The 24,428-nt window shown below is 39.5% G+C and overlaps 1 protein-coding gene across 1 annotated transcript in view; it reads left to right on the forward strand.

The window, feature by feature from the left end:
• SERGEF (secretion regulating guanine nucleotide exchange factor) overlaps positions 1–23,990 on the forward strand; it is a gene marked incomplete at both ends in the record, with an annotated part of 152,863 nt that extends 128,873 nt beyond the window's left edge. The window contains one exon of the mRNA XM_084263491.1: positions 23,824–23,990. Within this exon, the coding sequence (XP_084119617.1) occupies positions 23,824–23,990 (167 nt within the window). The remainder of the gene's footprint in view (positions 1–23,823) is intronic.
• Positions 23,991–24,428: the final 438 nt, after the last annotated feature.

Raw genomic sequence — 24,428 nt, forward strand, 5'->3', positions numbered from 1 at the left:
TCTTGTTGCTATGGAGAAAGAACAACTCTCTCCTATGCAGTGGGTGCAGAGAGCAGTACTCCTCGCAGCATAGTGCTGTGCTGCCTCTTCATCCTGCAGCTTTTTTCCCAAGGAAATACGGCTGTTACTGGTATGCTGCCGTTTGATCTTGTCTGTACTTGTGATTGATTTCCTTCCCCCTTTCCCTCTTGCCCTTTATGAATGCCTTTTCACCATCTCTGATCTTATCTTTATCTCCTCTGCCTTTTTTCTCAATGAGGGCTCCCATCACTTCCAAACGAAAATTAGACTGTTAGTAAAGTCTTATCTTCTCTCTCCCAGATACTTTCTTTTCTGTATTTGTGGTCAGTGAGAGATAAAAAAATTGCAGTAGGCACAGGAAGATATTTTGCTACCAATACATCCATTTCTCTCTAATTTTTTTAAAAAAGTAAACAAGCCTGGACTCTGTTACTACATATACAGAAGAGACAAAGGGTGTTTCTGGAGGTTGCAGCAACATTATTGCATCTGCCGGTGAGTCTTTACTGCATCAGGGAGACTATGTCTTGACATCCAAACATACCAAGAGCTGTGACTGCTGTTCCTGTAGCTTTGTTACATGTTGTTTCTCTCACCTCAGGCTCGGTTCCCAGCCAATGCAGGCTGCAGTGCAGTTTGCTCACAGGTCATCTCTCCAGTGGTGAGATGGTATCTGTGCTTGGGGGAGCAAGGAGAAAGGCCAGGCTGATGCAGTGGCAGGGAATACAAATGCACAGCCTGATGTACCCTGCTGTCCTTGAGTGTCAAGGGAAGCAGCAGGCTTTTTCAGTGCTGCTGTGTCAGAGCCCTGGAGCTGCAGATTGAAATGCGTTTCTGAGCCTGAATTACTGAATGCTTTTGTTTGTACCGTTTTCCTCCCCTGCTGCTAACTGCAAGACCAGTTAGGAAAAAAAGGAATGGTATTTTAATTGAAGATACACAAATGAGCAGGGAAAACTTGGAATGAACCAGAGGAAATGCTGTGAAAGCAAGTTCACCTCTTTGCTGGTGGTTGCTTGATAGCTGGAGACTGTTCCAGTTATTTTGAAAGGGCTCATCTCCCACTGGGGCTCTGAAGTGAACAGGCCGTTTTTCAAGGCCATCTGCTGAGCTTCTGGGTGCTGTTCATTTCTGGAGACCTTTGAAACATAAAATCTTGCTGTCTACTTGTTTGTCAATGAGCGTGCCATGTGCATGCCAGATTGACCCCAATTTTTATCTTGGTTTCCCTTTAATTTGCTATATTAAGTCGAATCTGTCTCTGTTTTCTGAATTGTCTCTGATCCCCTGCAGTGTGAAGAAAGCCTGCTCATCTCCTGCTGCTGCTCTTAGCTGGTATTATGCTGCTTAACTTCTGCTTGCTCATTGTCAGTCCTGTGCCTCTCTATCTCCAGCCAGGGAGGTCTGAGCTGCTCTGGCTGCCCCTAATCCTTCAGTACCTGTATTTATCTGGCCACCCTTGGGTTGTCTTGCCTGGCTTTACCTTAGAGAGGTGAGTAAGGAGAATGGTAGCAATGCCTAGAGGACAGGCCAGTGCACAGGGCAGTGAAAGATTTTGTGACGTGACAGCTCTGAAGAAAGGTGACACTGTTTCTGTAGTAGTCTGAGCCCCCAGCAACCCAGCCTTTAAGTCAGTGTGAAGTGCAGTGGCCTTCTTGCTGTATTAACATGAAAGTGGATTGTGAATTGCTAACCATCAGTTTTTGTCATTATTATTCATCTATTCTACTGATGGGTTTTGGGAACACAGGCAGGACAGTGTCTGGTGTTCCTGCCAGAGGTCCTTTTGGTGCTACCAGACCAGAAATAGTACGGTTCTGGTATGACCTCCAGGTCATTGAGACTGCATAAGCTGTCTGCTGTTGTGGTCTGCTTAAGAACTAAGAGCTCAGTGATCAACATCTAAAACTTGGCAGAGGAATCTTGGAGGCTTTTCCAGGATTCTCTGCTTGTGTCTCCATGTTGACACTTCTGCAAGTTGCTGGGCTGCTTTTTTTGGGAAATGAGGTTCTCGTACAGTTACGTTTGGTGATAGTGCTGATGAGCAGAGTTTGCTACGTGGCTCTTTTTACAAGGCTGGAAAGGGAGGAGAAGAGGAAGACTGTACAGTTAGCTGTCAAGTAGTAGTTGCTAGAGAAGGAACTGCATGCCCAAGAAAAATTTCATTCTACATTTATGAGCAGATTTACATGTTCCAAAACTAGCCTTAGAAAAAAGCCGTATGTGTACATAGCATAAAAATAATTAGTGTATTTCTGTAAAAATAGAAATCTGCTTATCTGCTGAAGTGAATTACAGAATGTAAATGCTACATCATCATCTCTGCTGGCAAGTTCAACCTAAGCATGAGGCTGGAGGTTGTCAGACCCTCTTGTACCTGGGAAAAAAGTGGACATCATGAGATTTCCAAGTAGAAGCCTAAAATGTCACAAGTAATTCAGTTGTGAAGAATGTCTAGTTTCTTTTAAGGTACATAAGATGCTATACCAAGGAATAATGGTTTGATAAACCCATATTTTGATTTAAACCTCTCATGATATATATAGTATATGTCTGCATGTGTGGAGGAGTGAGCAGGTTATCCCTTCAGAGCTTGTTCCTTTTCCGATTTGAGATGACAAATTTTTCTTCCTGTGTTTCGCAGGTGCCAGTCCCAAGTCTTCCACTGGGACTACCTATGTTTTGATCATGTTCTGGCAGGTTGGCCATCAGAGCTTTTAATTTTTTTTTTCTCTTAGGATCAGAGCTTGAGCTATATGGTCATGAAGGGCCCACTGCGTTGTTTAAGCCCTTCGGGATGGGCAGGGTACCAAGGCTGGAGCTTCCACATGCACACGTATGTAGGCCAGTTAAGCTGGAGAAAGCAAACTACCATACAGCTACCATACAACAGATTTGGATCATTCTCCCAGGAGATAGTCCTTTTGGCCATTCACAATGTTTCCCAAGTCCCGTTTAACTCATTTAGCAATTAGTTGCTGTGTGGAATAAAGTGCAAATGGCTTATTTTGACAAAGACTGTAGCCTTTGTTTCTATTTTCTTTCTCAGAGTAAATTCATTCTTGCAAACACATGCAGTAAGACACATTTGTGGACTTTCAAGTTTGTAAAATAGCAACTGTTTAGCAAACTTAGACATTGTGAGCTGCAGCAGTTGCATCATCAGTAAGAAGCCTGTAACTGGGAAAACAAAAAAAAGAAAAGACCTTGAAGGACTATTTTTTAGTGATTCTCTGCGGGTACATTTTGAGGCCATAACCTGATGGCTCAGCAGCTAGCGGGCTCGATCCCTCACTCTGGTCTCTGTGTCAGCAGAGTGTTTAATATGACAGTGCCTTTTGTGATACGAGCTGCTGACTTCTGGGACTACAAAACAGATGGTGACTACGTGAGAACACGTGTAAGTGGCTGACACCAAAGATCTTGTTTTCCCCAGTTGTTGCACTCTTTAGGATGCAGTGTTTAAGACTGGGATCAACATAAAGGCTTCTTTCTTTTTTTTTTTCCTTAAAAAAGAAAAGAAAAATAACTACTCCCAAATCAAACACCTTCAGTTCTCATGATTCTGATGCCCTGAACTTGTCAGATCTCCCTGTTTGTCATCAGTCTGCCAAATTTTAGATAAGGCAAAAATAACACTGCAGAGTAAAGGTCCTGTGTGGAGTTAAGTTGTATGCTGTTACTGCAAAAGGCAAACAGTAAATACATTCTAATCTGTGTAGAAAGAGTATTTGAAAATAAAAATTAGGAGAAAGGGGCCCAATGTATAAATAGAACATTTCCACCAAGGACAAAGGAAATAACAGTATAGTGTCTCCTCATGATTGTTTGAAAGCTTTGCTGTACTGTTGGATTCCTCTTTGGCAATCTTTTCTTACTCAAGTGACTGAAATCTGTCAAATGCTAATAGGCAGAAAGAGAACCCTATTTCAAAGTGTGATGTTGTCCTTCTGAGATGGATCTCAAAATAGATCAACCTTCTGACATCAGTTCTTATATCAGCATATCTGTAGCTTGTGGAAATTTAAATATTAAAACGAAAGCAGAATGTCTGAATCGTAGCAACCCTTCAGTGCCCAGTGGGAAAGCCAATCTGCCAGTTTCATGTGTTACATTTTACTCTGCAGAAATTGGCTTCATGTGTGCTTTGTAACTTAAAGGGAAAAAAAAAAGGTGAAAACCCAACCCATCTTTGATAAAAATTTGAAGCTGGCTGGTGCATAGTATTTTTTGTAGTCATGTTGAGTTTCTCAGCAAAGCGAGTGGATTGTCTGCAGATAAATGTTTGAGGAGGAAAAGTGAGATCCTATGAATTTGGGAAGATGGGAAATGTGGTTGAGATGAGCTGACATTGAGTTGCCTCAGGTTACCCAGTTGCACCCAGCAGTTTCCCTGCACACAGTGTCTGGTGCAGTGTGTCACAGCAGTGCAGTAATTTCAAAGTATAGGAATAGTGCTCTGGTGGTAAGCACTCAAGCCTCAAGAGGGCTGGAGCAGGTGGTCGCCGGAGGTCCAGCCGAAGTTATTCCATGCCCTGAGGCTATTCCTGTCTGGGATCCATGAAAGTTCTGAGCAAAATTTGTGTTTAAAATAAAGACATGGAAAAAAGAGAACAGTGAAGCCACACACTGGCTCTTAGGACGTAAAAGCCATATGAAGTAGCAAAAGTATCATGACTAAAAGGAAGCCTTCCTGAGGAAGGGAGGCTGGAGGCACTGTACTCCAAATATCCCTATATTAGTCTATATTTTCTGTAAGCTCTATGTCTCAAAATTTTTCCTGTGGAAGCCAGAGCTATCTCTGTGGCATCTGAAGCATTTATTTTGTGATTCATAACTGTGGCAGACGCAGGAGAGAGATGCCTGGGTGGAAGGACATTTGAAAATAGTTTGGTAGCCAGCACAGATGCCCGGAGAGCTGTCAAGCCCTTAAAAACTAACAGGGATGAAATGCTGTCCTGTTAACGCTCCGAGTCAAGGTACTGCTGAGGTCCTCTTTGGTTTTTTTTATGCTGAAGGGGTAAATTAACATACTTATTTAGCAAAATACTCGGAGATTTGAGTGTATCTTACCCTGCTGATAAAACTGGGTAATCGTTATTTTCAGGTTTTTCTTGTGTGGTTGGAGAAGGAACAACATGTTTAGGGTGCATCCTAAGAGAAGGTGCTTAAATAATCCCAGCATTGTATAACAGGAGTTTTGTAATGTGCATAGGTATCATCTGTTTAGTTGTAAGCAAATAATACCATTAAAATACTACAGTGAATACCTTAGGGGAAAAATAATTGTGCACTGAAAATTAAAGCAACTGGAAATATTATAGCCTTTAAAGAAAAAATAAAAATCCTCAAGATTTTAAAAAAAAATTTTTGTCTTATCTTGAAAAAATGCTGACCTTTCAGTGTTATATCAAAAACACGCCCATATTCAAAATTAGAACTATTGAGGATGGAAAATCAAACAGCTTTCAGTTCATTTAAATTTCTGGATAAATGTGTTCTATGAAGAACCAAATGTTTATTCTGAAGAGTTTTCATGGAATATGTGTTTATAAACCCTGGGTAAGTAAGATTTATAGAGGTAAGTTGTCCTAACTCACCATCCATTGGAAATGATACGTTCTGTTATGAGAAGCATTCCCAAGGCGGGAAAAGTCCAATTACTTGCTCTTTTTGGAAATGCTGTTCCTAAAAGGGTTTGCATTTTTTCAAATACTTTAGTGCTCTTGTGAAAAATCTCATCTCCAACTTCTGCTGCAAGCTGAGGCTATGTACGTAGGTACTATGTCATGCCTTCACAGTGGGATCCAGGTTTGGAGGAGGGTTGTGCCTGCAATTATTATGTCTTCATATTAATTACAAAGCCAGGAAAAGGAAATGGGTGTGTTGTTCCTGTCATTTGAGGAAATCAGTGCATTTCAAGATTAAATTAAAAATAACAAACATCTTAAAATCTTGTACAGTTGAACAGAAGACTCGTGTCAAGGTTTTTCTAGAAAAGTTTAAGCCCAAATGTACCAGCAGATAGAGAGAGAGACTGCCATAGTCTTTAAAGTGCTGGCATGCTCTGGGAGCAGATTGTGGAAAATCAGCCCTACTCTAAACCTCTGAAGGTGACACCAGAAAGTGTGTTGTCTTTGAAGGACGCATTGCCCTGTTGTCACTCATCTCTCTTCTGACATTGGCATTTCTAATGTTCTGGTTTAGGATCTCAGTGCAGCAAAGCTTCGTGGTTGGCAGGTATGGGAGTAGGTTTTCTCCTTGTCACAATGGGCTGCTGCTGTCCTTCAGGCCGGAATACTGAAACCGAAATGTTGTATGCAGGAATGGAAATTAATTGAAATTTTAAAAGACAGTCATTTATAATGTATGACTACATAAGAAAGTATGGATTTCTTGTCTTTTCAGGTTTGCTTTACTGGTTTGTCGTGTTCCAGAATACAAAGCTTGTTAACTGTTTATTAGCATATTCTGATATTCTTAACTTTGTATTTATCAATAAAATATGAGTTGATAGACTATTGATTTCCCAGTGTAATAACAAATAGGTGTACTGACATAGTTAACTGTACAGTTAATTAATGGCTGCATGTTTGGAGCCAGATTCTCAGCTCTTGTAATGGTGAAACAAGTGGGGCTTTGCCAGCAAATATTTGGCTTATATTCTGTTTGGCTGCCTGGAAATGGATTTTTACTGTAAGACCTAGTGTTTTGGAAGATACGTGTGCGGATAAATCATGGAAAGGTGGAAACTATCATTTCTAGGAAAAAGCAGATATTTAGGAGAGTTTGTGAGTGATACTTTCAGTACTGGGATAATTATCACATTCTCAATGGGTATATCCCTGGTCAATGGCCATAAGCTGGTGATAACCAAAGAATTGATTTGTTTTCTTGGTTTTCTGATTTGTTTGGGGTGTTTTTTTTGGTTTGGGATGGTTTTTATTTTTTAAGAGGAAGGTATTTAATTAATAAATTAAAAAGCACATTCTTATGTGCATAAGATTTTAAATTGGGAAGCTGGTATCTGTTCCTGGGTAGAATAATGATTATAAGTAGCTGAACTACAGAAAGGCATGCTGACATTTTTGTTTGTGCGCAAATTCCTTCTTAATGTTGTAGGACATAGTAGGATGCAGGGAACATTAAAAGAGCTTGACAATATCTGAACCAAGACCCTGGTGTCAAACAGGAGGTGGAATTCACTTTATTCTAATTATTGATTAAAATTTTATTAGCAGGCTTTAAAGATATTGGTAGGGCAGCTCTTCAGGGATGAGCAACCTAAACATGTGCCTTCCTGTTTCCATAGCAACACATCATTTTCATCCTTTCCAGGCAGCCTAGATTGCATTGTGTACTGCAAGAGTATTAGATTCAGAAGAGCTATATTAACAGCTCAGTAGTTTTCCCTAAACCTTGCTATTAAACATTTTTGGTTTGGATTATCATTAGAATAAAAAGTGATCGGGATTATTGTGCTTTTTTTAAGAAATAAATTATATGCAGCAGAGCTGAAAATGGGTAATAACTGGTAACCAGGGTGAAGTGTTTTGGTCTGATTCAGTGACTGCAAAACTGGGTATTCCTGTGGCTGTGCAAATGCACTTTGTCAGTAAGGTCAAGATTGCAGCAGAAATGTTTCTCACCATGGTGGTTATTGTTAAAATCTCTGGAAGTGTTTTTGGTTCATATTGTTTGAGCTGTTGGAGAGAGCTGAAGTAATGTGGTAAAGGTTAAAGCTATAAATGGTGACTGTTAGCAAGGACCAATTTTCCAGCACTGTGGATCATGGCCTTGGAAGCACATTTAGAGGTGGCATTTTCAAGCTCAACATAAGTGATTTGGTAGCTTTCCAGAGTGCTTGAAGTCATTTCAGACTGTGACATACTCATATTTTGCTGCGAGCTTGACACTATTTTATTGAATTTGGAATGTCAAACTTGTCTGTCAAGTCATAGATTTCTAAGTCTGGGACAGAGCATCTCAGTAGCATTTTCACCCAGTTCTCAGCTGCAGCGAGCAAAGGGAACTCCTTTTGAAAGAGTATCCTTTGGATAGAGAAGTATCTTTTAAAAAGATGCACCTTCTGTCTTGTCTCTAAGAAATGAATAATTCAGTAGGTCCCTATGCAAATGTTTATTACTCTCTATGAAAAAATGTATGCACCTCATTTCTTCTCTCCATTTGTGTAGTGCCAGTTTCCCAGTGATGGATCTTTGTCAAATGCAGCAATGTACTACAGTGTTTCCTGAGCTGATTGCATATGTGTCTTCTGTTTTGGTGTTGTGGAGGCTTAAATTACTGTTTAAGCTGTGAGTTTTAAAATGCTATTTTAATGTTACCACTATACAGTAAAAGCAGCATATTACCATGGGGGAAGCATTTAAGCAATGCATAAAGATGCAGATCACCACAGTGTTTTCCTTTGGCCTTCGGGATGTTTAATTTTCTGTTTCTCCATTTGTATAAATTTTTCTGTGAGGTTATGTGAAGCATGTCAGTAAAAATCAAGAGCTTTCACAGTAGATGTTGCTATAGTTACATGATGCTGCTCTTAGCCTCCTGCACAGAAAGTAAACCACCTGCAATTCCATAAAATCCTTTATTGGCAGAGAAAGATTGAAAGAGACAGTACTGATGTGCAGGTACAGAGTGATTTCTAGGTTGCTCTGATACCCTTACAGCTAATGCTGTCTTCATGCAGAGGTTTGCAGGAATGTTTTATGGATCAGGGCAGCGTGGAAAGGGGACAAAAGACACCATTTTTTGAGGGAAAAAAAGGTGCTGAATGCAGAAAATGGAAGATTAGGGATAAGTACCAAAACAAATTTAAAATAATCTCAGTTCATAGCATATCACAGCTCCAGGAAAAGAGGGACTAAGTTGCCTTTTAAAGCCCTCTGAGTCGTACCCCTCCATAGAGACAGAAATGTCATGGTCACAGAATGCTGCTGTTCTGACCCTGTCCTTCCATGCTTACCTTAATCCTCATGATTTTACAGCACACATAACTGACTCTTAGGAATAGCTTCTTGTCTCGACAGGTCTTGCATGCATTTGAGAACCCTAAAATGGCTTTTAACATGGCTTCTTTGTACTGAATGTACTTAATTGAAGCCTAATTTCACTGTGTATTCTTTTCTCTATCCTTAATTTAAGGATTCAGTATGAATTACTGCTATAAACTGTAGACTTAAAAATCTTCTCTGGGATAGACAAATGTCCCTGGTCTGTACATGGGGAAACAAAAGCACCGAGGAATGCCTATGGAATTGCTCTGTAAATCAGGCCTAGAAAAGTCATCTTTACCTTCACAATTCCCTTCCTTGAGTTCTTTTTATGACTGAATAAAGTAGGACAGGTTTATTTCATATCGCTCACCATGTGAGAAGGGACAGTTAAGTAAGTGCAAGATGTCTCATCTCATGTTGAATTTGAATGTTCATTTTTCAAGTATGTTCTAAATATACATATGAGCCAAGATTCCAGGACCCAATAACAACTTTACTGCAGGATTTTTATTCACTTTTTTCTTATGTTCCAGGCTACTGTGAATCTAATCCCATCAATGATTAAATAGAGATTTTGATTTTTTTCATGATTTGTTTACATTATACAACATTGATGGACTCAAGGTGAGGTCAGACCATGTAGTAGAGGAGGTAGTGAAAGATCTCTGGCTTAAAGAGATAACAATAAAAATAGCTAAAATAGTCAAGACAAGGTGGGAAAATGTAGAAACAGCAGAGTCAGTGAGTAGCCTTTGGCCAGTAATGCAGGCAGCCCTCAGAGGTTTAGGCCTCCAGTGTCTGTTTCTTCTTGTGTTGGTTTCTGCTGTTTGTTGGGTATGAAGGTCAGGCCAGATCCATTCAGAGCTCAGGAAGGAGGATTATATATTTACTTTGTGCAGGGTAATTCTTCCTCTATAATGAGAAAGTTTAGAGTCACAGGACTTAAGAGGACCAAAGTATTAGTAACAGAAACTAATAGCTGGAAATGAAGGAATTAGTCATGACTCAGGTTTTTGTGCTCAACTACAGTCAAACTTTTTTTCTCATGGCTTCTTTTCTCATTTCAAGGAGAAGCAATTGGTCCCCTTGCCATTCCCATCAAGGCTTAAATCCTGTTAAGACCTTTGCTGATTACCAGTTGGAGAAGCAGCTTTGTATCCATCCACATAGCCAGCCTGAAAGCAAGCTAGTTGCCTCATGACACTGTCATCTAAGTAATTTCGAACCTCCTGGGAGGTTCCTGCATGCTGACATGAGGCTGAACTTGACTTACATTGCCTTGTGGATGGAAAGTTGCAGTCATTATGTTAGTCAAAGAAAATCTTCAAAAGTAGAATTAATGCTGTGGGATAAATAAAAGTTGTCATTGTTTAATTAAGCTCTGGAGACCTAAAAAATTTGTCAGCAGCAAAAACATCTCTTGCAGAGAGAGCAAGAAATATTTCTGCCTGCAAGAGCTTTGGGACCTTTCTAAACCAAACAAAACCAACCAACCAAAGCCAACCAACTAAACAAAACATTCCAGCAACCTCATTAAAAAAATAATGAAATAAAGTGGTGTGGGAACTGTAGACTATTTAATTAGAAGGTTCTCCAAAGAAATTTCTGAAAAGGATAATCTTTCATGCTGGAAGATAAACACCCCATCAGCAACCTTTCAGTAAGACACATTGGCTAGAGGAAAAGGTGTTGAAAATCAGAGCTGCTGGAATTAATGGAACCATATTTCAACACAGGGATTTAAAGACAGTTCTAAACAACAGAGTGCTACTACTTGGACATAAAAATAATTCCTGTTTCCCAAGAAATTACAGGAATATAACATTTTTTCCTTCACAGTAACAGGCATTCTCTGCAGAAATTAGCAACAAGCTTAATCCATCAGGTAGCTGAATTAAATTTATGACATCCCCTTTAAATTTAATCACGCACAACATAATTGCCTTTGAATCAAGACTTTGCTTCTTTTCCTTTCCTGTTGTGATGTAGTAAAACTATAAAGACAGAGTATGGTGTTTGCTGAAGTGACACCTAACTGCTGATCGTTGTGCTACAGAAGGTTTTGTTAACTGGACAACGTTTTGAGTTGTCTGTGTATACTTGACATTTTGGAAGATTAGTTCACGTTTGTATTCTCAAAATTGTTTAAAGATTTTGGGAGCACTTGAAATCTCAATGAGTTTCTGGTGTTTTGCCTTTGAGGTATCTGATTTTTCAGAAAGCTCAATGTCTTCTGACAAGAAGTTTGTAAAGCAGCTTGAGCTGGACTGGTAGGGCAAGATTTATCTGCTTTAAATTTAAACTGTCTGAGCTTGTCAGATATCTGTAGGCAGTGGAGAGGAAGAGATGGGTGAGGGTGGTAGAAAGATTCTTTTGACTTTATCATCTTGAATGAGATGAACCCCATTCTGGAAGTGCCTCTTTGTCACGTGACTCTGAAATGAGTTAGGTGCCTAAGTTATGGATGGATACCTGCCTGCATATGTACATGCGCGTGAGTAGATGCAGATTGAATCCCACTTCCAGAAACTGAGGTACTCCAACCCAGCAGGGATCATCTGCAGAGGGATGCATGCAGAAAGAGAGTGTTGTGTGTGGAATCTGTTGGGCCGGTCGGGCCCGGGGAAGGCATTACCGGCTGTGAAGCGTGGTGGAGTGCGATGCGAGCGGCTGAGGAAGCAGCGGCAGATGGGCAGGTGCATCTTTCCATTTCCAAGTTACATCACTGCACTAGTGAAAATGTTTTTTTACAATTTGGACTTGGCTCTTTCTGGCAACAGCCAAGATGCTGGCTGCTTCATACATCTATGTATGTAGATACTAGATATGTGTCTTCCCTATGTGCATGTGCAAGATCCATGACTTATGTTTTCTATGGAATACATGTCTCCATGTGTATATAAGTGCATGGAAATACTTTTACAAACACGAAGTTAAGTGTAGTATTGACAGTTGTGTTGTAATTATCTTACTGTCTCTTTTGGACAGTGAATCCATAAAGATAATAGGTGGCTGCAGTGATCCTAAGATACCTTGATCTGGTTGGTGGTTCTGTCCTTTGTAGTATTTTTAATTAAAGATTATGTGTTTTATTTTTAACCTCAGAAGTTACATGGAGAGCTTTAAAATGCTGATAATCACACATGTACACACAAAAAAAGTGCTCCAATTTAGGGAAAGATAGAATTTTTAAGTGCTTGAATGATTTGGGAAAACGAGTCAGTTTTGTAAAGTTGATTAGACACTTAAAATTTTTGCTTTCTCTATTCCTGAGTAGATTTAAGAAGCCTCCAGAGTCAAGGGAAATGGCATTTTGGTTCGTTCATGAATAGTGACAGTTCTCTTAGTAAGTGATGTTGAAGAATAAAGATACTTGGCTCTGTTTTAGTTTGTTCCCAGTATTCAGTAGGCTTTAAGTTATCCCAAGACCTTTGAAGCAGAGTCAGAGAAAAACACTTTTAAAGTTGTTTAAGGAGACCTAACACTTTGTCTTCAGATTTGATTGTTCTGTTCTCCAGTTATTTAAAGAGTACATTCAGCTTCTCTCATGTTTATATTGCAGGTCAGTGAGAACTACTTTGTGTAGCATTCATTTGTTTATATGTTCTGTATATAACCCTGTGGATGTGCATGCATATGATGTTTTGCTTTTCTTGCTGACAACTGCAGCTTCCTATTTGACAAGAAGTTGGGGCTGATTCAGTTGTAGTCACTATTTTCTCAGTAATGCTATCCCTAGCTTTGGCCTTCCATGCCATTATGTTTTCTTTGGGACTAATAGTAGATACTCATTGTAATGTCAAGTATGGCCTTAAATTCTAAATAATTATTTTCTCACTAGCTTGCTTTGTAGGTTTTATTCTGTAGCTTCTCCTGCTCTGCTATTAGCCTAGTGTCAACTACAAGGTGGAAGAAACTCACTTTCTGCATCAACAGAGAAAAAAACAGTCATTCAAATGCATGAATGTGACCTCATATTGCCTGTGTTTCCACTTTTTCCAAAGCAAGGAGAATAAAGCTCTTGAATTCTTAATTTGATCAAATATTTTTTCAGAGATAGAGTTGACTTTTTTGTGGATAGGTTGTTTTGGGGTTTTTTTGTGGATTTGTTTGGGGTTTTTTCCTGAAGAGTACTTTGTTATCCCAGGTCTGGCTGATAACAGACCTTCCAAAATGGTGCCAGATAGTCCTGTCTTCATTCCAGCTAGTTTCCTCTTCTCCCTGAGGTTATGCAGAGGATCAGGTGGGATACTGCTAAACAGCATCTCAGGGACCCAGATTGTGTTGTCCACTCTGGTCCTCTGACCTTCTGGATCTGGCATGGCGCCTCTGAATCCCTCTGCCCATCAGCTGTTCTTCTTGTCACTGTGCCAGAGACAGATTTTACATTCCAACCTCAGATCCCTGCACCTGATGCACGAATGCTGTTTCCACTGCGGCTATTTTGCCAGGCTCCAGAAAAATATATTCAGAGCAGAAGCTTTCAGAAAACAGCTTTACAGTATCAATTGCAGGAGGTTTCCATTTCAGGACACTCTTTTGTGCTTACCTTCTTCCAAGGACTGACCTGATACAGTTCCTCCTCTTAAGGAGCTGCTGCCAATTCAGAATAGTGTCTCATCTGCTGCAGCAAAGCAGTGAGATGTCCCCAGAATCTACCTTGAACCCTGTACGGCAGAGATGATGTTTTCCTTTCCTAATCAGAACAACTCAAATGGTGTCACTTGGCACCCAGCAACATGCCAAATGCTGCCTGTGTTTCTTTCCCAGCCTTGCTCACTTATAGGGAAGATGAAGCAAGAGTGGCTTGGAGAGTTAAGTGTACAGAGATCTGATCCATGGAGAAGGCTGAAAGTAGAAATGTGGAGAAGTGGTGCAGCAGGGTTATTCCCCAGCTGAATAGCTGAGTTTGTAAAAGGTGTATTTACACCTTTATGTGTACTCCATTTCATGTCAGGGTTCAGGTATCTTTAGCTCTGTGTGTTGCTTGAAATGCTCAGGTTTTATCAGCTCAGTATTGAAAATCAGCAACTTTTTAAAGAAGGATTACAAGCTTGTGATTCAATAGTTGATGAATAAAAATGAATGAGAGTACAGTGAAATTTATCCATCCAGATATAAAAAGGTAAAAGTTAGCAAGCTGTGCTTTACATCTTGCCCAGAATCTGTTCTGCACCAAAAAAGTATGTCAAAATCTGTTTTTATCTAGGCAAACTAGTCTTTGCTTTTAACAGATATTGATGGCAGAACTCTTCCTTTGCTTAATATAAACAAGCAATTCCTCCAGACTTCACTCAACAGTCATGTATGATTTTGAGCTGATGTTTTGAGAAACAGATCCAATCCTGCCTTCTGGGTTCTTCTTTTTGGGAAGCTCTCTGCTTTGATTCTTTTCTCGACCATTTTTGATTCTTATGGTTTGATACCAATTCCTTAATTATACATGACAAAGCCTGATTGACAGCTATTTCTTTTATATCCAGTGTTGACCATTTCCTTATTTCTTTTCCAGAACACTTAGTAATATACTATGTATTGCTCTAAAACTAAAGAAAAAAAAAGAAAGAGGTGTTATTCCTAAGGTCCGGGTCTCCCTGGCTGTTGGAAAGAAAATTTGTGTCTCCCCACTGTTCAACTTTATTTGGCTCATTACTTTGCATAAGTTTCTTGATATGGCTAAAGTTCCAGATCTTTTCCTAATCCTTAAAAAATGGGAAGAACTAGAACACTTGGGTTCTTTACAGTAGACTGTGAAAGCCCTCTGTGAAATCAGAGAAATGACTTAGTGATGTGGATGGAACTGAGGGTGTAGTTTGTGATGATATTATTTTGCTGTTGGCTTGTTTGGATTTTTTAAAGTGTTTTTCTTCAGTATTCAGCTGCTGGTTTACTGGCAATTGAAAGTCATCACAAGCCAAGCCCCACAGAGCCAACCTCAGGTAAAAACACGGTGTTTCATCAGCCCCTTTGAGCAAATGTGACTTACCTTTGGTGCATGCGCTTGAAGTCAATGTTTTTAAGGTCTGTATTTGAAGTATGAATAGTGGGATTTTTTTTCCCTGCTTTCATCTTTTGTCACAGCTCTGTCAACTATTGCTGTTTTCTTCTTTGAAAGGGATGCCTTAGTTCACAGAACTGTGTTACGTGACATAGAAGGGAATGATGTTTTTAAGTGGCAGCAATGTTAATGTGGAGATGTTGCTAAGTCTTGTACTTTTTGCTATTTTTCTAGGTCTTTGAATGACCCAACAACCGTTGTTATATCCGAGTAGATCTTGAGTTACCCCATTTAGACCCAACACAGTGGCAAGGGTAAGGATCCCCAGAACAGCACAAAACAAGAGGTCAACAAAGCATGTGACCCATAGGAGTTTATTGGATGTGCGCTTGCACTACAGTACAGTGTGGTATAGGCACACTTGAACCAGATACAAGTAGGTTAACTCAAGTACAACAGTTGCAGCACAGAGGAAACATAATCCACAAATCCTTCCCAGAAAGCAGGGTTAGTTCATCCATAACTCTCTTGAATACAGCTATGCTATAGCTTGTATCAAGCTAGTAATTTTAAAGCTCTCATGGGTACACATGTACTACAGTGCTGTCACTATTGAAACTGCACTGTGACACATTTGCAGGGGAGCCATCATCTGAGCCATCGTGTTACGCTAAGATTACAACTTGAAACTTGCAAAGTAAGGCATCCTAATAATGTCATTGCTGAGTTGCAACTACCTTTTTGTTCTGAGGCAATGTTTGCGTTAGCTGTAAGAAAATCTACTGGTTCAGTCAGTAAGAAGGAAGCAGGGAAGCTCAGTGACCACTTGTTTCCTTGATTTTTCTCTTTGCATCTCTAACACTTTAGCTTATGTCTTCTAAACTTCACCTCAGATTACTTGTTAAGCATGGGGGTTGGGGAAAGCCCTCACTTGTTTAATATCAAGCAGGTTTTTTTTAGATTTCACTCCACAGTAATGCACATTCATATCATATGTCTTGAAACTAACCAAAATGCAGCCTTGCAGTTGATAAGGGAAAACGAAAGGGAAAAATCCCAAGTAAAGCTCATTTAAACACAAAGCTATTTTACAGAAGATTCCCATATGGAAGGTTTATACATTTCACTGCTTGGTTCTGAGTTAGAGAATTGTGTTCTGCAGAAAAGGACAGCTTCAGAGATAAACTCCAGAACAGCCACTTTTCAGAAGAGACTAGCAGTCAGATAAGAAGAAATTGTAGGTAAATGTGACCATATGGAGTGTTTTCTTACCTTTTGTTGTATTGTAAGTATTTTTTATAAGCTGCCAAGGACTGACAGCTATATATAGTCTTAGAACTATGTACTTATGAGTAGACCAATGTATGATACAAAGAGCTGCTTTATAAAATGTGTTAAGCACCAAAGCATTTCTAAAATACGCGTTTCCAAGCTAGCTTTCTTGAGGAGAGGGTATCTGAGATCCCAGTGGGGTCTCTTGTTTCTGACTTCAGCCAACAAAGTAAGAAGAAGCACCATTTCACCAGCATGCTGCTGGTCATCTTGCTGTCTGTACCTTCTCCTGCTGTGTTTTGCTTAGTGCTTTGAAAGCTACATGTAATACTGTAATGCAGTTTGAAGGGCATATCAGATTCCTGCTTCTGCATTCATCACTGAAATTTTTATCACCTATTATTTTTCCTGTCCTGTGCTGAAAATGGCCTTCAATTCTAAGTCTTGGATGTAATGTTCAAGGTCAGAATGAATCACATCTGTCCCCTCCTTTTCTTTGTATAATCATTTACATCAGTTTAAAGTGTGTGTAAATTTGAAATGTTAATGCTTTATACCCAGAATATATGGATGCGAATGGCCATGGCAGCATGTGGTCCCATGGGACATTTGAATGTCTCACATTCTTCTAGATGTGCTTTGAACAGGCTGCCCAGAGAAGTAGTGGATGTCCTGTCCCTGGAAATGTTCAAGGCCAGGTTGGATGGGGCCCTGGGCAACCTTGTGTAGATCTAGGCCTGAGGTTGGTGGCCCTGCCTGTGGCAGGGGGGTTGGAGCTCTATGATCCTTGAGATCCCTTCCAACCCAGACCATTCTGTGATTCTATGATTGACATACTGCTTCATCAATTCTCAGTAAGCACTTAGCATAAGGTGTTTTCTGTATGTTCTGTGTCACATCATACAGAAGGTCATGAGACTGCAGTCTCTGGCTCTGTGATGATTGCCTAGTTCTGATCATACAAAGTTAAAGCACTGTGACACATTTAATGCCTGTCACTTTGAGAGGCAGGGATGTAAGTTCTGAAGGAATATCACTCTGCCATGCCTGATATTCTGGTTGAACAGACATTAGTGCCATGTTCAGAGCCTCAAGACAGATCTCTCCATTAACTAATTTGTCAGGTGTTTTTGTCCTGTATTTGAAAGAGTAAAAATTAAAGATTTTCTTGTCTTCTACAGGTGTAAAAAAAGGCATCTTTAATGCTTAATCCTCTCTGCACTGCAGCTGCTTCATGTATGATATAGTCCTCGTGTATTGTCAGTGGACCAGATAAGTTCAATCTTGCACAAAGTCGTGAGCCCAGGTTTTGTTCTGTGTTGAGTTGAAGATGCTTTCCTGTTGGGAAGGAATTGACATGTTTGAGTAAAACCAAAAGGAAAACCTTGTGCAGCACCCCTGAGCTTTAGTCATAATAAGTGCCCTTTGTGCTTTCCTGTTAAAACAGAAACATGAGAGGTTAATCCTTACAACAGAGACATCTCCTTGCTACCCAAGCACAGCACAGCAAACGTGTGTCCATTTGACAGGAATTCAGTTTCACTGCAGCAGCCCAAGAAATCTGTCATTGCAAGCATGTTGTCTTTACATCCTAGAATATAGTTTTGTGAATTTCTTCCTCAGGTTTTTGTCTTCAAAATGGCAACATGTAACTGAGAAGGAGAAAAAAAAAATCATTACTAAACTAGCCGGAATGGTAACCTAAAATGTGGCTTGTTTGATGTAATATAGAGTAGTTCTTTTAAGGAGATGGCATATTAATTTGTGTGGTGAGCCATTCCACTCCTGCTTTAAAGTGCCCTGTGAGAACAGGACAGAATTTCTATTGCCATATATTAGCAAGATGGAACAACCACTGGTGATGGGCTCAGTTGTTTGCCCGGTGCTTAAAACAGTGCATAGGAAAATGTGCAGCACATTTGTGTGAAACTGCTAGGGCTTTTTCTTTTTTTCTTAAGTGTTGTTCTTAACTGTATCATTTCCTACTTCCACGTGTTGCTGAACGTTGGACTTCTCCCCATACACAGCTTTCAGGCTGTGCCAGATACGCTACATTGCCCCTCACTGTGCACTTGGAAATTACATTGTCATACACAGGATTCTTTCCCCCCTTCCCGTTTTGTAACTCTCAGCTATTCACATGCTATGGAAATGAGGATAGGAGAGATGAGCTGTCCTCTGTACTGCTCTTCTGTTTTCCATTCATGGGATAGACACTAATATATTGAAGGAGAAGCTAGAAATTAGACTTTCCCAAATGAAACTAGTTTTGAAGATGTGTAGCCTTATTGCTCCATCTTACAGTATTCTGCATACCACTGTGGCTCCCTAAGCTGTACTAGGCATCTGGTATACTCAAGTTGATTTTCTCAGTCTCTTCAATAGGTAGTTGTGTATTGTAATTAGATGTTTTGGTAGTTGGCCTTGAGGGCCTGACCCATTTTGAAGACCCTGCAGTATTACAGAATATGTAAGTAAGTATAGGCTAAGGAAAGGTTCAACTAATAAGACTGCTGTAGAAAAATAATAATTTACATGAGACATTACTTGGAGAAGCCCATATTGTGCGGGCTTCATACATTTGTTACGAGTAGCTGTTTGGAAGTTGTTCTTGCCAGGTGCCAGGAAGAATCACAGATGTATGGCTTCAAGGCAGCTGATTTTTCACTTGTGTAGAATCACTTCTGAGAAGGGGACCAGCTGATTTAGGTCTGCTCCTTGGAGAGAGCTACTGATGATGTAAAGGTGGTGTAAGGACTGATTGTTGACTGGAGGCTAACTTTGAAATCAGCATGTCTGTATATTTAATCTCAAAAATGCATGTTGTTTCCTATCTGTATACTGGCAGTGCAATGCCTGTGAGTTTTATCCAGCTGACTCACTGTAACATCTGACATGCGTTTCTGAGCATTGTGGTCTTGAGCAACTTCAGCAGCAATGGGATGGGCTGTCTGGACTGCATGATAGCTTGCTCCTTGACAATGTAGCCATACATGTAGTTTCATAGTAAAACTGGCACCATATGAATCTCTTAGTTGTTTTTGACTTTTGGAGGTGTAGCGTCTTGGGATCGTGTCATTTTATATTCCACTGACCAAAATTTGTCTTTAATAAGATTTTGCAGTATGCTTAGATTTCCCTTTTAGTTACTAATACTTTTCCATTTGTTTTCTGCAACCCTGTTTCTTATATTGTAAAACAGCAAATCGTTTGTACTAATGATAGAACTGTTGCTAACAAAAATACAGATGTTTAGAGGGATATTTATTTCCTTTTATTTTATGTGACACCCTGGATTGCCAGATTCCAGAAAAAAGTAGCAGGATGTATTCAGTTGTATTTTATAACTCCTTGAGAAAAGTATGGTCTAAATCTCTTTCTGTGGATTGGCAGAGACACCTGGATTTTGTTCGTGGTCCAGCCCTGATGCTGTTTAAAGTAATTTGACTTGCCCTAAGCTGATCTCTTGCCTACTGTAACTTTATAACCATAGGCAGATTAGTGCTAATTTAAGGATAAAAAGAAATAATAATTTGAGGTATTGTGGAGTATTGTTAAAAGCACAGAGCCTGTACAATAGAGCTGTACTAAAATATTTTAATGGATCCTTAAAATGTCTGATGAATAGTTTGACTTCAAGATACTTGATTGTCTTTAAAGCCAGCTTCTGATTTTGTGGTTGAAAGAGTGGGAGAGGAGAAGCAGAGGAGAGACAAGCTTTTAAAGACTTCATTGGTAAGTCTCCAGGGCACAGGCTGTTTTAGAAACAGATTGTTGTAGCCTGAAACTATGCTACAGTGATATTTGTAGCTTCCTACTTTCCAGTTTTTGTTGCTTTACCTTCAAATTGATCGTAAGGATGTGATTTATCACAATGTCCTCATATGTTTAAACTTATATGCCTAGGCTAAGACCATCACTTGGTCTCCCTCTATAGTCACCAGAGCAAGATGGATTTGCTTTTGACACCAGCATTTAGATAAGATGCATTGCCTGTCATGGAGATGTAAATGATTCCTTTGGCTCTTAAGGAATATCAGAGGATAATAATCTGTAGCTAAATTGCTTGATTTTTGGGTGGCTGAAGTTGTGTGGTGAATCTTATTTGCTAGCAGATTCTTCTCCGCGTATTCAGGAACAGGGAGTGAGACTAAATCTTCTGCATTCCCTAGAATCCTGACCTCTGTCCAAGATGCTGCAGCTTTGTTTTACCTAGAAGTCATATCAATTACCTTGAGAAATGCCTAGATAATTACTGCAAATAGGAGGGCAGTAGCCTCCTCTTGTGCTGTGTGACGAAAACATAGTTTTGTTAAGGGCTTTTTCTCACCACTTATTCTATGTTTAATATTTGGAGGAGAAACCTGCATAGCCTTACTCCAGCCTTTCAACAGTATTACTGGGAACTAAAGTGAAGTTCCCTTGAGATTATGCTTCATTGCCATGCTCGTTCAGTAGTTTCATTTATACTTTGAGTATTTATGCTTTAAAAGGGGAAAGGTGAATGTGATGTACTACGCTGTTGCATTCAGCCAGTGATATGGAGCGCCTTGCCAAACACAAATCATTTGGTTTGAGAACATGTTACAATGCTTCTTTTAAATTTAGTTAGAAGCAATTTGTAGCTGTATTAATACACATCATTCTAACAGTCTTTCATCCTGGGAAGGTCTGGCACAGGTATAAAAATTGAATTTTCTCATGAAAGCATGTAGGGCTGCTGGGGCTGTGTTGATGTTTTTATCAGCAATGAACTGTGAATAAAAGCAATCAAAAAGAAAACAAGCAAAAGGGAGGGGGAGGAGGAGGAGGAGGGAGGAAGGAATGTGGGGGAAGAAAAAAAAATTCAAGTGAAATGGTGCCCTTTGTCCAGAGGCTAGCCATTCATTCCTCTTAATGAAGTCCTTTCTGTAGCTCTGCAGATATTCCTTCTATGGTGCTTTTTAATAGGTGTTTCATTATCTTCGATCTTCATTGACTTCAACTTCTGGGCCAGTGATTCACCTAGCTAGCTGCTTGTTCCCTCCTGGCCAATGTCACTGCAGTCATTTTTCCCAGCCCTTCTCCAAGATTTACTAATATTTTATTGCAAAAAAATAGACTTGGTCTGTTTTCTGCAAATTCTGTTTTGTCTGGTACAATTCTAAGATCTGGCTTTTTTAATGTACAAACTTTATTCTGAGTCTTCTAAAGGCAGATCTGGCATGCTACACCTTTTATTTTCACTACAGTAATTCTCTGCCTTTTACTGTTCCTGACTTCTGACTTAATGGTGATGAAAGTAATTTTTGTGCCCTGTCATTCTATATCTCTCAGCTTCCCTTTCACCCCTTCAGATTTTTGTCTGGCTCTCCATAGATGTTAGAAGCTTTTTTTTTTTTACAAGATCATTTGTGAATTCTGCATACTCTTAATTTTTCATCTGCTACTTTTAATTCTTGACCCATTTCGATAAACTTGGAGCTCCCTGGAGTCATGTAGAAAGATATATTTGGTGTCCATGCTACATGCTTTGAGAAGTAGAGGCTGGAAAAGACTTGGTGATCTTTATTTTGGGGGAGATGATCTCGTCTGGCAGTTTCCTAGCTTGCAAATTTTTATGTGATTTTTTTTTTTTTTCCAAAAGATGTTTGACTTATTCTTCAGTTTGAGAGGTTAATACCCTACTGCACTCTTCCTTTGGATATTTATTATGCCATTAGTGTTCCACTGAGCAGTGTGTAACTCAAAGTGACCAAAAACTTTTCTGTGGTCTTCTTTCTGGCCCTGATGGGACAGGATGGGGGGGAGGGGGAAATCCTTTAGTCAGGTGTATCGAGTCTCCATACAAACATGCAAGTTGTGCTGATTGTTTGTGGTCTAGTACCTTATCGCAGTCATCTTACTAATGTAAGGGCATGTTATATTCCCTTTGTGTTACACTTGGATGTTTTCCTGCTGTGAGTAGGTTTATTTGGCAGGTGGTAACTATGCAAAACAATACCTTTTCTTAGGTGCAGATAGTTTTCTTTATTCAAATGTTTTCCCTTGATAACTGTTCTATGATGTTTTTAGTCTGTTTGTGATGTCTTTTTCCTGCTTGTTAGTATTTACATAAATATTTTTACCTGGAAACTTACCAAAAAAATCTCCAATTAACCTCTTAGAAGTTCTGATCTGTTGATATTTACTTACTTTTTGCTACTTTTCTGCAGCACATGTATGTGGGTTTGTGATGCAGGTTGGACTGTCTGTCTTGATCTGGTGCCTTCTAAGATAAGAGTAACAAACTGTTGTATTAGCTGAGATGTATCTAGCCTACTGTGGTGTCTAGTGGTGTTTTGTTGTGTTCTACTGCCTTAAAGATGGTCGATAAAATCAAGCTCGTTGTTTAATTACACGTTGACTTTAGTAATGCTCACACCTAATTACAGAAGAGAGGAGAACTTGTAAAATATACTAACTTGTAAAGAAAACAGATGACAATAAATGTTACTGGATTTGAAGGACAGAAAAATGGTCCTGCTAGCTTTTGCAATAATCTGTTTGTGAATTTTGAAAAGTAAAATTATTTCAGAATTATGATTGGGATTGGATTTTGTGAATTTCGGCTGCTTGCTTCTCATCATTTGGACTCCAGAATGGTACTTCATGCTGTTAATACGTGCTGCTTTTCAAAAATAACAATGGCATCAGAAACATGATTATATTGCAGAGCAGCTTTTTTGTTACAGAAATTCACAGACACAGTCTGTGACAGCCAAATAAAATAAAATATAGAAGAAATATCTCCTGTAGTTTGGAGTAAGAGTCTTTCCAGGTGGATTTTTTTATTGCACTACCCATTTATAGAACAAAATTTACATTTTGTGCTGCAAGAAAGAGTACTGCAGAGCAATAATAATACAGGGTTCATGATTTGAGAGATAGAAGAGTAGATCTTACAAAAACATATAATGAAGGAAAATATGGATAATAAAAGCAGTGAAATAATGGCAAAGCGAGCAAAAGAGACGGGGTGGTTAAGAGTAAGGCAAGTTGTCGGAGACTTACATTTAAAGGGAAAAAGTGCGATGTAAACATGAAAGTAGGAATGAAATGTAGTATCACTGCTCTGTGACTCTGTGTTCTCCAATCCTACAGATCATGCTATGAATGATTACAGTCACTGGGTTTAGTTTGTAATAGTTTTACTTACTGGGGGAACTTGAAAGACGGGGATTCTGCATCATTTCAGAGAAGGTCCTAAAATGTGGAGTTTTCTGTGGGCTCTGTTTAAATACTGAACCATGTATTCCTAAGGGATTTTTCAGACGTTTTTGTTATTGTAATCTCTCTTCTATTGCTACCACCATGGAACAAGAGAGAGAATAATTAATTTGGGCTTACTTACATTTTCAAGAAAACCAGAATGGTTTTCCATGCCTTAGCAGAATGACTTAGAACCTAAATAGAGGATGACTTGACAAATCTGCTCCACAAAACTAACCAAAGTTGTTGGGTTTCTGCAGTCATTATATTTTGTGTTCTCTCTTTTTAGGTGACCGGTGCTTCTCTTGGGGATGGAATGAACACGGCATGTGTGGTGATGGCACAGAAGCAAACATTCATGTTCCTAAGCCAGTGAAAGCTCTTGGTTATGCAAAACAGATCTTAATTGGCTGTGGGGCAGGACACTCCATGGCTCTTTGTCAAGCGCCCCATTAGGCTCAGCACACCTAAAATCACAGCATCGTGGATATGGATGGACGTCTTTGGGTTGTGTAGCTCTGTGCTACAAGAGGATCACCCGTGATTACCACAATAGTTGGAAAGTGCAGAAGTTGTGTTTTTTCTGAGACTAGAAGGAACGAGTATGCATAGAAAACCATAATATTTTACAAATTGTTTCATGGGACCTTTTCACAGCAATTGACTTTCTTACCCACAGATGGAATGACAAGCACTTTGTCTTGATGCAGCACTGTTGAAGAAAGAACGACTTTTTCTTGTTCTTTTGAGAAATCTTCACAGAAGAAATTGACTGCTTAATCACTTATCATTGGAGTATAAGTTCTGTATGAGGAAATGGACTGAGAAGGTGGAGACATAGAGCTGCTTCTGGCCTTTCATTCCTGTATCTTTGTCCTGATGAGCATGTGCTGA

This window comes from Gallinula chloropus, assembly GCF_964237585.1.
Source record: "Gallinula chloropus genome assembly, chromosome: 4".
Lineage (NCBI taxonomy): Eukaryota > Metazoa > Chordata > Aves > Gruiformes > Rallidae > Gallinula > Gallinula chloropus.